Below are 14,571 nucleotides of genomic sequence, written 5' to 3'. Positions count from 1 at the left end.
CAGACACCATTATAGATTTTCTTTGTTGAAGAAACACGTAAAATTAAACCTTCAACCAGACATAGCTCATGCTATGTAACAAAAAGCAAAGTAACAAAAACACAAACGTTGTGGGAACACTGAAGAAGTTTGGCTGTAAATATCGAATGGCAGGAAAAAAAAATAAACTACAGATAAACTTATACTTCTAAATGTAATAAAAATTCAGGAACCCTCTTGGTAACACCTAAAGCACCCATGTATGATGCATTATAATGCATTCATAAGGTATTATAAACATTGCTATAATATTTCTAAAAAGGCATAGCACATTATAGCTATGTTTATTATGCATTATGAATGCTTTATGAAACTCATATATAATGTACTATAAATAACTTATAATAGCTTATACTGACCATTATAATGCATTATGGATGAGAGCTTCATTGAGCATTCATGATGCATAATAGGATGGCTATAATATGTTACACCTTATTATAAACAGTTACAGCCATGTGTATAATACTTTATCAATGCATTATAATGCATTAAGGTGACTGCTTTAAGTAAAGTGTTTCCAACTCTTCATGTAAAAAAATTCATGACACTAAATGTGTACTTAAATAAAAATGCCCCATACTTTGAAATGTTTTTGCTATCTCTCCAAAGGTTAATAGGGAAGAACTATTATACGTGGTATATGCATGTGTATATACACGTGTCCATTGGGGGGCGATGGAGAGGGGCAGGGTGCTTAATCCTGCTATACTGGCAGTGCTCCAGGACACTGGCTGATTTGCCCAGCAGGGCTTTATCTCTAATTCCAAGCACTTCATCATGAGCCTTCAGCAGCGCAGGATGAAGGTCACGTCTGGCAGGCAAATGTTTTCACACGTTGTCTCTTCTGTTTTAATCTTCCAGACGGTTGCAATAAAACTGGTGCTGCAGTTTGTCCCCCTCGAGTGATGTCTGCCCTGTCTGAATGTTAGTTCTCTCACTGCCCTATAACTATAGAACTTTTTCCCAGTGGTCAGGCAACTACATTAACAGCTTTTTATGAATTGTTTAGCCACCACTATGTGCCAGAAGGCTAAGTCGGTCTCACCATTTCGTTGTATTTTTTAGACTGTATGTATTTATATTATTGCGGCACATCTGAGAATGATCACTGAAGCACAGTTCACTCTATTCAGGGTCAATCTATCAACAAACATACAGTAGATGCCTTCTGTCCTGCTTGTATGAAATCTTTATTTTCCATATGAGAGAAAGATGATGAATATGTATCAATGCGGCATGGAAAGATATGAATTACCAGCCTTAAAAAACTCACTTGCTTCACCTTCACCTTACCCCAAATTCAGCTGTCTCTCTTTCCATTGCCAAACCAAACTCGTTAGTCATACTAATTAGTATGCATATTTGCAGGGTACAGTATTGCTTGTATATTACTCATATTAGATTATCATTTGGTTTTGCCAAATATTTATTCTGCATTTCCCACTTTTTTTTTAATTTTTCCTCACACCCCCCCACCCCCCACCCCCCCTATCACAGACTGATGTTGATGACATCATTTCCTATGTGATCACCTTTCCTTACATTCAAAAACACCAAGGGAGGGGTGAAGTCTCATGCCATTTTGCCAAAGAGGAGAGCTGAGATGGACAGACAGAGGGAGGTGGCCATAGAAATGCAGGGGATATAAGTTTGGACTCTGATGAATATATCTGTATGTGATTATTTTGACAGCACTTATAAACCCATAAGGCCTGGCCCCAGTTCCTGCTCTTGTTGATTTAAACCACTGAGAGCCATAAATAATGGCTGATTAAGTGGCTGCGCCGGGTCTCTCAGCCCAATTAACTGCTGCCTGGCCTGGGAGCTGCCTTCAATGTGTTCTGCATTAGGGGGGATGTGGGGAATAGTAACGACTGCAGGGGAAGTAGGAACGAACCCACAAACCTCTGAGAGCTGCCCCCCCCCCAACAACACCCCACCACACACCCCACCCAAAGTGGAGATGCAGCAGACTGCAACTCATTTAGCACCTATTGTAGATCTGGGACATTGGATTCCTTACCCACATTCTAATGTGGTATCTCACTAGCATTTTATTCTTTTATATGCTGTGCCAGTTTACACACAATATAAAGTATACTAGGTGGCCTGGTGACTCATCACCTTCTGGGTGTCCCAGAATTGCCCTTAGTGTGTGTGCACTGTCATGGGCTGGCATCCTATCCAGGGGGTCCTGCCTTTTGCCCTCTGCTGCCTGGGACAGACTCCCAGGTTTATGCTGGGTAAGTGGATGGATGGATGGATGGATGGATGCTTTGTGCAGGTGTTTACTTCTTACCAAGAATAAATTTAGATTAAAATGAAAAGTGAAACTGTACTTTTTTCGTAAATCTTTTGGAATTGCAAGTTTTCTTGTCTTTTTCAACTCCTGCAATTTTCTCTTGGTGTATTATTATTAATTATAATATTATAATATAATATATTATTGATAATATATTATGAGAACATTTGCAGAAATTCAAAATGACAATTACAAAATGATTACAAATCACACAAATTCTTCATACATTTTCAGTCATTTTTATTTGATAATGATTAACAGCCCCGCTTTATCTGTCCTGTCAAAGCATTGGGAAAGAAAATGATCAGTCTGCACTCTGATACATCAACATTTGTCATCATTTGTGTTAAATAAGTCAGAAATTACTCTTTCATCAGTATTTTTTCACTGATGACACAGAAGTAGTGTGTCAGTGGCTGGTAGGAGGATTAATGCAGGACCCTGGAGAGGGATTTCGTGGGGGGGGGGGGTGCAAACTAAACTATTTGCATCTCAACATCGGTAAGATGACGGAGATGGTGATGCATCAGACCCACACTGCAATAGTTAGTAACACTATTGCTGTTGATGGCAAATACTCTAAAATACCATGGGGTGCATTCAGACAGACTTGTGGACGACCAACACAGAGACTTTGTATGAGATCAGTCACAGTCACCTTTACTTCCTGAGCAGACTGAGGTCCTTTGCCGTGCACAGGGCTCCCCCACACGCATAATGCCAGTTTGTAGTTACCAGTGCAGTCTTTTATGCAGTGGGTGTGCTGGGGCAATGGCATCAGTGTATCAGCATCGGTGATGCCAAAAAAAATCAACAAAGCTGGTTCAGTTCCAGGAGTCATTCTGGACCCACTGGAGACTGTAGTGGAACACAAAGCGCTCAGAAGACTGCTGCCTATACTGCCTGCATAATGAGAGCCATCCTCTGCAGAGGAGCACTGTCAGCAGCAGACTGGTACAGGTGCACTGCTTCTAGGAGCCCTACGTAACATCTCTCCTACCTTCAGCAGCAGACTGGTACAGGTGCACTGCTTCTAGGAGCCCTACGTAACATCTCTCCTACCTTCAGCAGCAGACTGGTACAGGTGCACTGCTTCTAGGAGCCCGACGTAGCATCTCTCCTACCTTCAGCAGCAGACTGGTACAGGTGCACTACTTCTAGGAGCCCTACTTAGCATCTCTCCTACCGTCAGCAGCAGACTGGTACAGGTGCACTACTTCTAGGAGCCCTACATAACATCTCTCCTACCGTCAGCAGCAGACTGGTACAGGTGCACTGCTTCTAGGAGCCCTACGTAACATCTCTCCTACCGTCAGCAGCAGACTGGTACAGGTGCACTGCTTCTAGGAGCCCTACGTAACATCTCTCCTACCGTCAGCAGCAGACTGGTACAGGTGCACTGCTTCTAGGAGCCCTATGCAACATCTCTCCTACCTTCAGCAGCAGACTGGTACAGGTGCACTGCTTCTAGGAGCCCTATGTAACATCTCTCCTACCGTCAGCAGCAGACTGGTACAGGTGCACTGCTTCAAGGAGCCCTATGTAACATCTCTCCTACCGTCAGCAGCAGACTGGTACAGGTGCACTGCTTCTAGGAGCCCTATGTAACATCTCTCCTACCTTCAGCCATTACACTCTACAGCAAGTCACCCTATGGGGCGACCACCGACTGTCTGAATGGACCAGAACCACTCAGGTACATTCACAGAAGATTGCTACTATACAATACTCTTTATTTCTGTGCCATTACTACAGAACTCCGTGCAATACTCGCCCTGACATTTCTTGCATTGTTACTGTTTATTGTCGTCTATCATTCATTGTTAGTCTATCAATGTCCAAATGGCTTTTTACTGCCTATTGAGCTACTGTAAACTTGCAATTTCCTTTGGGATTAATGAAGTATCTATCTATCTATCTATCTATCTATCTATCTATCTATCTATCTAATCAGCATATATTTATTGACCTGTATACAGTTATTATTTATTTAACAGTTCATGCTACATTTTCCTTTAACACACTATGAAAACTATGCTGCTAAAAAGATTTTTTATGCTGCTACTGTGCCATGGATCACCATGGACTTGTGTTGTATGGATCACCATGGAGTTGTGTTGTATGGATCACCATGGACTTGTGTTGTATGGATCACCATGGAGTTGTGTTGTATGGATCACCATGGACTTGTGTTGTATGGATCAATATGGACTTGTGTTGTATGGATCACCATGGACTTGTGTTGTATGGATCACCGTGGACTTGTGTTGTATGTGTTTATGTTCTTAGTTTTTATTTTTAATTGATCTATTTACACTGTTGGTCTAGGAGGAACGGCATTTAATTCTTTATTGTAAGAAGTGGGTGCTAAAATGAGAATAAAAGGAAATCTAATCTAAATCTAATCTAATCTAAAGTATCGTTCACTTTTTGGAAATTGCATCACTGTTCTGATCAGCACTCCAGCAGTCGCTATAATGGCCTGTTAACGTGTCCAAGGTCGGCACGGCAATAACAAACACAGGATCAGAGTCATGGTGTGACCTCTGAACTTTGCTTTTTCACCGCAGAATAGATCAATATCACACTCCCTGGACATGAGTCAGTTTCAACATTGCACTGTGTGGAGACAATAAGCTACTCAGGCAATTGCTCTGTACGCTTAAGGATTAAACCTTTTTTTACACGCAGAAGTAACCCTCCCAGCTGAAGTAAGGCAAACATTTGTACAACTTTGATCAAATGCTCTGATACCTTTGGTGCAACATTATGTAAATATTGAGAAAGCATACATATTGGGCTGATTTTCACATCAGACAGTTTGGTTTAAGAAGCACATTTTTACCTGGATTTTCACTCCAACTACCTTCAAAAAAACCTGTTAACAATTTAACAGTGAAGATGCTCTGTAGGGTTTCAAATTGGTGTAAGAAGATTTTATAGATTAGTAGCAGATCTTATCAAGTTAACTAAGAACCACTGTTATATTCTCATAACCCATGTTTTTTATTGCTTAATCTTGCAAATACTTTTCTTGGACGTTTATCACTAATTTTTCTCATCTTAAGGTTTAAGGTTTTTTTTCACACAGTTTATCATAAGAAGGAAGGGTTTTCTCCCCTAAAATGAGTAATTAGGATTGCTTACCAGAGGTGGGATGTTATTAGGATGCTAATGCTGAAACCCACATTAAATAATTAAGTCTAATCTAAAGATCCTAATGGAAAAGCACAAAGTAGCTGTTAAGGATGCTGAGCACAATGGATAATGATGACACAGAAGGACAATAAAAGATCAAAGTAGAAAGTTAAACAAAACCTTGCGATAAGGGAGCCCATTAAGAGAGAATCTGGCAGTTTGTTAAAGAAAAACCATGAATATAATAAACAGCAATTAAAGTGCATCATAGTTGATACTTTGTGGTTTATGTATGTCGGGGTCTATGTTTTCTTCATGGTCTCAGAAGCTGCCTCTGATGCTGTGTCTCTCACAGTCAGACATTCAGAGTTATGTTCCCTCACATCCAGATTTGGTCCAGTGTGAAGGTCTTTTTAAGCGGCGCTTTAAATTAATGGCATATAGGATTGGCTTCAACACTGGTAGGAGCCAAATCAGCCCCAAACCTGCCCCCCCCCCGAAACAGACATCACCAGCAGGGGCATGTCCCTACCCTCCATACCCAAATCTACACCCCTGTTTTAAGTGTTCACTCTTGCACATACATGATATGTAGACAGCAGATGCATAACTTACTTTAAATCCTGGTAAGATGATTCCCTGGCTCTTCACATGCAGTCAATGCCAGGTTGCCTGTGACGACAAAAACGACTATACTTGTTCAAATTATTAATTAAAACAATTAGGCACATTTTACCTTCCATGTATCTTTAGTTCAATTAAGTAATATACGAAGAAGAAGAAATTACCTGTTAAATGAATAAGCATGCATTCCCGATTGTTGAGATATACTGTAAGGCTAACTTTTGAAGTTGATTTAGTTTAAAAGCACTTGGCAAAATTAACGTGGGAAGCTGTACCACTGACCTGGAAGAACTTATTCTTTCCATGAAAATGGAAAGAACCGCTAGGCGGAGATTCTTCCTCTGACTGAAAGCCAAAAATCACCTACTGTAAAATTTCCGCATATGCACAAAATTCTCAAACACCTGATAAAATGTGTTTGATGAACTGCTGAAATGGTTTAATTCAGGTTTCTCGCGTCATGTCCTGGGGACTGTGTACGCTTCGTTATACTTGATAGTCTGAAAGGTCTGCTGCTATATGCTTGTATTATGGCACGTAGACTGAAATACACTTCGTGGGGGGTTCAAACCTGTAATTTTACTACGGTTTTTGCCATGTGCCTCCTTGTATAATAGTAATCGAAATAGCACTGTTTAAATAGTCGGAAGCATTTCTTAAAGTACCAGCAAGAACCGCGATTTTGTTTTCTATGTACGCTTAATTTAACTGAGTAAAACAGATAATTTGTTTGCTTATTTCTTAAGGAGTCGTTAAATATAAATTAACCTAATTCATTAACTAGCAAATTAAGTGAGTCAGATTAAGTGTATCGGAATAAAAAACAAAGTTATCAAAGCGAGTTTACCTAACAAAGAATTCAGAAATATTTACACGCATTAAAATAAACTGGCCAGTAAGAACATTTCCAATAAATAAATAAATTCTTCTTTACGTCAGCTAAAAATGTATTGTTGTGGAACACTGTGTGGAAAACCAAATCTGAAATTTGGGGCCTCTCTTTTTGCTAAATGGAGCCTACGTTAAGTGGATGAATTGAGTTGATAACGTTGAACATCTCGAAACTTTTTTTGCTACATCAAATCAACACAAAATATTTATTTAAACTATCTAGAGATGAACAGCAAAATCATATGATCTCTCTGAATTAGTTTCGTAACCAAAGAGATTTCATTTGTCTATTAATTTCTGAGAATGTGTATGAGCACTGAAAATCTTTTAGGGTTCGGCGCTTGTTTTAATAAACACGCGCATACCATAGAATGATGCCCTAGTCCTCCTTACACGGTCTTTTTGTTTTGTTACTAAGTGGGCAGATCAAATTCCTAAGCAGTTCTCCTCTCCTTTCAAACACGACCGAAGTTCCTCTTTATGCTGTTTATGTTATCATTTGTAAATCGTACCAGAAGTGGACGTTAAAACACAAGAGGTAAGGCATACACAGACTAATGATGTATTTACAGATAATTCCAACTGTCAAATACTTCAACCTTATGACATAGCGCAGAGTACTGGCGCTAACTACTCTCTTTTTCTATTGCTGTCCCTCCGTAGCGCAGGTCAGGCGGATTTGATTTCAGGTGAAGCTCATTGAGAAGCAAGACGGCAGAGCAGCCAGACACACAAAACAAGAAAACTCAGAATAAATAAGTGGACTGAAATAATAACCACAAAATGACTATCATTTCTAATAACTTCATATCCGATATAAAATGTCATGTATGAAAATCTGTTCATTTGAATGGGCAGTAGTGAAATCAAGTCGGATTTCAAAGCTGACATACCATCTGAAAATAGACCGATAAACTTGAAACAAATGTGAAACAAACTCTCAGTTACTGTAATGTGTGTCTACCTTACAATACCTACACAACCCCCCCCCCCCCCCCACACACACACACACACATCTATACACTATACACTAAGATAGATAGATAGATAGATAGATAGATAGATAGATAGATAGATAGATGTGAATTGTACTCATTAACTTCAGTTTTGACAAATACTACACGTGTGTATGTTACTTAAAATGATAAAAAGTGTATCATATTTCTTCTGTCTATTGCAATGCATATTGCATAATGTAGTAGAATGCGGGCCAATATATTTAATTATAAGAAACAAAACAGGCCTGTAGTTACTGACGCAACGATACATATCGTTGGCATAAATTAAAAAAGTTTCCCAAAAGCTACATGATGTCGGTTATTCGTATGTTAATGTTTACGACTTTTTGATAGTTTATTATTACTCTGGTGACAATATGAAAAGAAAGACACCTGGGGGGTATTTCACGAAGCAGGTTTTGCAAACTCTGGGTTTAAACTTGAACTCTGAGTTGATTAACTCTGAGATGTCAACCTCTGAGTTTTTGGTTTCAGAACAGGTGATAACGATTAGTTTACAAAACTCTGAGTTCAATTAACCCTGATTGTCACGCGTGCACGAGCACATAAAAAGGCTCTATCAATGGCATCCAGAGAAAATGATTCACCATGACAACACAAGGAAACAAATCTCGCGCTTCCAATTTCACCCCAGTGGAGCTTGAATTATTAATGATGGCGTATGCTGAATATGAGCATGCCATATCAAAAAAAGGAAACACGATTGCTGCTGCGAAAGAACGGGAACAAGCGTGGCAGAAAATAGCTGACCGAGTGAATGCGTAAGTATTGATAAGAACGATGTTGATTGATGTATATTTAAGAAATAATACTAGTTTTTCTATATTCTCTCTAATTTAATTTCGTTGTTACAGTTGTAACCCAGCAGGCATAAAGCGCACTTGGCAGCAAATAAAGATGAAGTATAAAAATATAGTACAAACAGGTAGGCACTGGACGATTGGGAGGTTTTGCTTGTCTATAAGACACAAAAGCTACAGTTTCATCTTAAATCTGGCAGCATGTAATATTGTTTAAATCTTTTTACAAGGTTCTAAATGTGGGCTTGGGTGCATATGTTCACATTTTACCTACATATTAGCCAATAGGAAAAAGGCAGAGGCCCGAAAAACTGGTGGGGGTCCACCACCAACACCTCTCACAGAGGCTGAAGAGATGGCTCTCAGCCAAAACACTGGCCGGCCCATGGCTGATGGCATCCTAGGAGGAAGCTCCTCCGATACAGCCATGCCCCAGGACAGAAGTTCTTACATAAGAAGTAAGTAATTCATATGAATGATGTATGTGCATTTGTCCAGTGTTGGCTCAGTGATGGCTATCCATTAAACTCATCATCAAACCCATCATAATCGAACCGATTGTAATTTATTTAAAAGTTATAGATGAGTATAATTTGATAGATGTCATTACTTCATGTACATACTGTTGAAAGACTGTGATATTTGAAAGACTGCCCACTGTTGTAAAAGTTATATTCAAAATGTGCAGGTCTCTGTTGATGAATTGCCTGTAATCCACATTGTCTTGCAGTTACTGATGGAGTAATCTCTGTTGTGGAACCGCCAGACACCCATGAAATGGTACATACTCTTCTCGAGATTTTTCATACTATGTCTTTCATTATTGGTGTATGCAAGTAAGAGAGTCTTCACTACAGGATGAAGACACCTTGTCAGCTGTCACAGGGAGGGAAGATGTAGAGCAGCCTATGGTATGCACTTTCTAACAAATACGTCATGTAAGTGATGCACCATTTTAAAACATTTATCCTTTCTTCACAGAGCAATGCAGAGAATCTCCAGGGTGAACCGACTGCATCCACAGCCACAGCGCAGCTTACCTCTGTAAGATGCTTCAGTATTTGCCTGCCAGTTATTGAAAAATTGGATTAAGAATCATTCTTCTCATTAAATGAAAATGTTGTTAGCTACAAGTGTCTGTTTTCTAAGTTATATTCATAGTGGTACAATTTTCACAGTGCAATACTGCCAAGATGTAACATTTTTGTGTATTCTAATAGCTCCCTGTAAAGCAGTTGTACAAAATATACCTTGAGAAACAAATTGAAAAATCGGATCTGGAAATGGAACACATTAAACAAAAAATGCAGAAAACCCTAATAGAAATACAAATATTGGAACATCAGTTAAAGGTGGGTAGTGGCACAAGTTGATGGATCGTTAACTGTCTTTCAAAACAAAATATTAAAATACTGTTTTGCATATTCAATTACAGGAAATAAAGAAGAGTTCATAAAATGAATGTCATTTGTTTTTATTTGCAACTTATTTACTGGAAATGATTAGAACATATTGCGTTTCGAACAGCTTGTCCATCTGTTGCATCAACAGGAATGTCAGGGTTGTTATCAGGGTCAACCTCTGGGGCAGCAACCCAGGTTTCTCTTCTCATCATTGCAATATTGTGCAGGACTACGCATGCAACAATGATATCACAGGCCCTTTCTGGGGTGGCACGGAGGCCACGAAGGCACTGGAAACGGGCCTTCAGTATGCCCAGGGTCATCTCTATTCTGGCCCGGGTCCTGCTGTGAGCCAAGTTATATCTTTGCTGTGGGCCAGGCTCAGGATCAGGGTATGGGGTCAGCAGATAGGGCTGGCATGGGTACCCCCTGTCACCGAGTAGGTAACCACTGAACTCCCCTACAATAATGAGTAGACAGTTTACATGTTAAGGTGCAATATGAGGGAACAAGATATTGCTTAAAGATTATAATATACTGTAGCTACATTATATACTCACCACGAGCAAGTCTAGCACTCAGTGTGCATTCACGGAACATTCTGGCATCATGCACAGACCCAGGCCACTTTGCCTCCACGTTGCTGATGACATAGGCTGCATCACATATAATCTTCACAATGCAGAACAGTGATTAGTTACTGTAGATGTACTGTAAAGTAGGCCAATAATTCAATGCAGTAAACTACTAAAAGCTAGAAACACCTACCTGCACATTAATACTGTGGAATGACTTTCTGTTCACATAGTCTCCTTCATTTACTGAAGGAGCCTTAATGGGAATATGTGTGCCATCTATGCAGCCAATCACACCTGGAAATCCTAACAAAGAGGGCATAAGTCTACTTAATTTTAACAGGTACTGCAGTCAGTTTCTAGTTTTGTATGGTGTTACAATGCAAAAAGTGTAACTGTATTTTATCTAGTCTTAACCTACAATTGTTTATTGCTTCAAATCTTAAAGCATATTACTAAATATATGAGGCTATTACTTCATACCTGCAATTCTGTGGAATTCTTCCTTGATTATTCTACTACATCTGTGACCAGGAAATGCCACAAACGTGTAGAGAAAATGTTTAAGCGCAAGAGTAACCTGTCTGATACACCGGCAGACGGTTGCCTTAGAAACATGTTGAGCGTCACCAATATTATACAGAAAGCTGCCATTAGCAAAAAAGCGAAGTGCTGTACAAAGAATTTGCTCGGAACTGAGAGGATGTCCACGGTGTGTTTGACGAGCAAAATGAGGGCTAAGAATATTGTTGAGATAAATGATTGTCTGTGATGAAAAACGGTAACGCTCTAACAGAAAATCATTTGTAAACGATAAAATATCTAAACGGGGTCTGATCACCCTCTCCTGACGTAGATTCCTGCGGATAATTTGTGCTTCGATGTCGACCGGTCTTTCGAGAAAAGGACACGCCATGTCTGAGAAAGTACTTGCTTCAATCTGACTGTTCATTTAAAGAGGAGGAACTCAGAGTTACAGGGATTAAACCTGCTAGCGAGCAGGTTAGCTTCACGGGGTATGTTACCGCGGTAAATGACTCAGAGTTGGGCTCAACTGGCTTTTTGAAACCGAAAACTTTGAATTTCCCTTAACTCACACACAACTAACTCCGAGTTTTCACTAAACCCGCTTCGTGAAACGGCCCCCTGAATATTAAACGGCTCTGAACTTTGGGTCCTGACCTTAATGGCGCTATAGGGCCATCCCAAGAAAGTCCTCTAGGGGCTAAAACGTTTCCTTTAGTAAATGGGCTGCATCTTCTGCGCTAGTGGAACACCATGAAAATACAGATTCGATCAGCCCCCTTTTAAAACCAGACCGCAGTACACGGCGTTAATTAATTCGGGCAATGATATATAATATGATAATCAAGGCCTTTCACTGTTTTGTCGTTTGTAAGAGAATCCATAATATACATTAAGTACCATACCAAAAGTCATGTTGCAGAATAGTATTTAATTGAAATATGTCTTATTTATGATAGCCTAGTACATTCATTAATTTAGCGGACACTTTTAAACATTTTAATCATTCACATTCATTATACTACGTCTCTTAAATACCATGGTGAATGATAAGAGGTGTTAATATAGAAAGAATCGCCTTTTTAGTTGTCTTTTCTCCCATCAGTCGCTTCAGTCAAAATAGCGCTTAAAATGTTATGCGCTTTTGAATTAGGCACGTGGGAGAATCGAACCCTATTTGTTCTGGCATGCGTTTCCTGAAATCTTCGTAACACTAAGTAGCCTATAGGCTACTTCGTTATCTCGTACTTGTGATCGTAAATTATAGCGAGTTTCCAGAAAGCCTTTCTAAATGTTCGTGATTCCGTTCGTAAATTAACGAGTGATCCAACTCATTCGTTATTTTCTGCGTCGTTCTCTATTTGAAATTTTGCCTGCATGCTATTGTGTCAGAGACACACAGGTCTCCCGAAACTGATCACAAAAACATTATGTCGCTCTTTTTTGCACAACAACATCAACAACAACAACAATAATAAACAAGAAGAAGAAGAAGAATATGGATTGGTCGATCAGAATTCAGTTGAGAACGGCAATGAAATTCTAATCCAATTCAGTAATTGATTCATAAATTCTGAATACTGCTCAGCTCTGGTACATGATGAGCTAGGCCGAGGTCTCCGAAGCCTTCTGAACGGTACGTCATTCGTATGTTAGACGTTGTACTTTAATGTTCCAAGGTGTTCTCCGAAACGTTCTCACTTAATTACACCTTCTGTAGAGCGGTTGCTCTGAACTACTCTTAGCTAAAACTTATCGATATTGTTAGCTCATACCGCTAGTGGCCCCCACTGTTCGCACCGCACGCATCTGAAATTTGTAAAAGCAGTATGCACTCCAATATACCCATAGTTGCGAGGTGGGGGGATGTAGGCTATATCTTAACATCACAATGGTCAGTCATCCTACATATCGTGAAATGATGCGATAAGAAAGATTTTAGTATTATTTTAAAATAATGAATAAGATTTTTAACCGTTTAAGATAAGATTAACAATTTTAAGGGTACAGTTTCACAACTATATATATATATTTTTAAAACTCAAATGATTAATGAATAATAAAATGTTTTTGTCTGATACATGACTACAATCTTCGTCGGGTATATGTTTCGTCCTCGCGCTCTGCATGCGCTACGAATTGACCTCAGTAACGCGCGAATTCATAATAAACAAATGAGGAAGGCATTGTTAATGTACATGTATGTAAATGATAATGTATTTATTTAGTTATTGCGAAGCGGGGTGGGGGGAGGTGGCTTACAGTACTGGGATGCACGCATCCCCCCCTATTTCCTACACTCCAGGAATACGTACACCTCTCTAATGTTCCAGAGACGCAGTATATCAAAATTTTGGTTCATGAGGCTGATTAGAGTCGACACTGCAGGTTTACACATAAGTCTAATATATTTTCTCCCAAAAGAATCCCGGAATAGTCCGTAGTAGTCAAAGTAGCAGAGAAATGTTCTCTCATGTTAAGACAGTAATTTTCTTTTGGCTATTGTGCCATTGTTCATCCCAAACTCACTAACATACACACGTACTGATGCATGCAGGTGTTTTATAGAACAAATAAAAATAAAATAGTGCGATACCACAGTCTGGGGAGGCAGTTTCATGCATCCAGTTGACGAAAATCATATTTATGGTTAGATGATTCAATTTTTAAATTTTGTATTATATTTTTTGCATCTCTCAAGTTCTGATAAATGCAATACTTTGAAGGTTTCCTGTAGTGTTATATTTAGCTATAAAGAACAACACTTTCTCTTATGCCACAGTCAAGCAGTCACTGCGTGGAGGGAATAACTGATTCTCGAACCATCAATGTCAACCAATCCGGCACCATCCCCATGGACGACACCTAGTTATGTCACACTTAAGAAGCCATCTTTTAAGCACCCACTTAAGGGACAGTTCAGAAAACAGACGTCGAACAATTTAAGTAAGGTATGCCTTTCAAGTCTTCCTAACATCCTAGACACCATTACTGGAGAACTCACCCCTGATCAATCAAACTGACTATGAATTCAGTCACATCCTTTAAAGTGGGAAGGTGAAGCACCCTTTACTATACCAGCAATGACAATGGCAGCTATCCAGAGAATTGTGCAACTCAACCAGAGATTCTGTTCCAGACAACACCCTCCAAATAGCCAAGTCAGACATGAACCCCTTGGACCATCTCAGTAATAAACAATTAATAGATAAATATATGCTGCTCTGTGGTATAATAATGAGCCTCATTGGT

The 14,571-nt window shown here is 39.4% G+C and overlaps 1 protein-coding gene and 1 long non-coding RNA gene across 4 annotated transcripts; one reads left to right on the top strand and one right to left on the bottom strand.

Moving 5' to 3' along the window:
* The first annotated feature begins 8,399 nt into the window (after window positions 1-8,399).
* On the top strand, window positions 8,400-10,274 carry LOC140592239 (uncharacterized). Of its 2 annotated transcripts, XM_072715060.1 has the most exons (7): window positions 8,400-8,777; window positions 8,871-8,941; window positions 9,098-9,274; window positions 9,547-9,596; window positions 9,674-9,727; window positions 9,798-9,860; window positions 10,037-10,274. In XM_072715060.1, exons 1-7 carry the CDS (start codon window positions 8,605-8,607, stop codon window positions 10,187-10,189), a joined length of 741 nt encoding a protein of 246 aa, XP_072571161.1. In that variant the 5' UTR covers window positions 8,400-8,604; the 3' UTR covers window positions 10,190-10,274. The 2 variants fall into 2 exon arrangements, 1 of the variants encoding a protein (XP_072571161.1); XR_011992538.1 differs by lacking the exon at window positions 9,674-9,727 and having other exon boundaries at window positions 9,798-10,274.
* An 11-nt stretch (window positions 10,275-10,285) lies between these two features.
* On the bottom strand, window positions 10,286-11,937 carry LOC140592238 (uncharacterized). Of its 2 annotated transcripts, XR_011992537.1 has the most exons (4): window positions 11,278-11,937; window positions 10,988-11,100; window positions 10,780-10,891; window positions 10,286-10,679 (listed from the first exon to the last, which is right to left on the bottom strand). It is a non-coding gene; the product is annotated as an uncharacterized lncRNA (long non-coding RNA). The 2 variants fall into 2 exon arrangements; XR_011992536.1 differs by having other exon boundaries at window positions 10,988-11,937.
* Window positions 11,938-14,571: the final 2,634 nt, after the last annotated feature.

The sequence above is a fragment of the Paramormyrops kingsleyae genome, chromosome 1, assembly GCF_048594095.1.
Source record: "Paramormyrops kingsleyae isolate MSU_618 chromosome 1, PKINGS_0.4, whole genome shotgun sequence".
In the NCBI taxonomy this organism is placed as follows: Eukaryota; Metazoa; Chordata; class Actinopteri; order Osteoglossiformes; family Mormyridae; genus Paramormyrops; species Paramormyrops kingsleyae.
Note: the sequence above shows the minus strand (reverse complement) of the source record. Positions and strands in the feature narration are given on the sequence as shown.

Bases quoted from the DNA above. Each gene is read 5' to 3' on its own strand.
- LOC140592239 (XM_072715060.1), top strand. From the start codon at position 8,605: ATGACAACACAAGGAAACAAATCTCGCGCTTCCAATTTCACCCCAGTG. The intron at 9,597-9,673 runs GTACATACTCTT...TCTTCACTACAG, and splicing joins CGCCAGACACCCATGAAATG to GATGAAGACACCTTGTCAGC. The intron at 9,861-10,036 runs GTAAGATGCTTC...GTATTCTAATAG, and splicing joins CCACAGCGCAGCTTACCTCT to CTCCCTGTAAAGCAGTTGTA.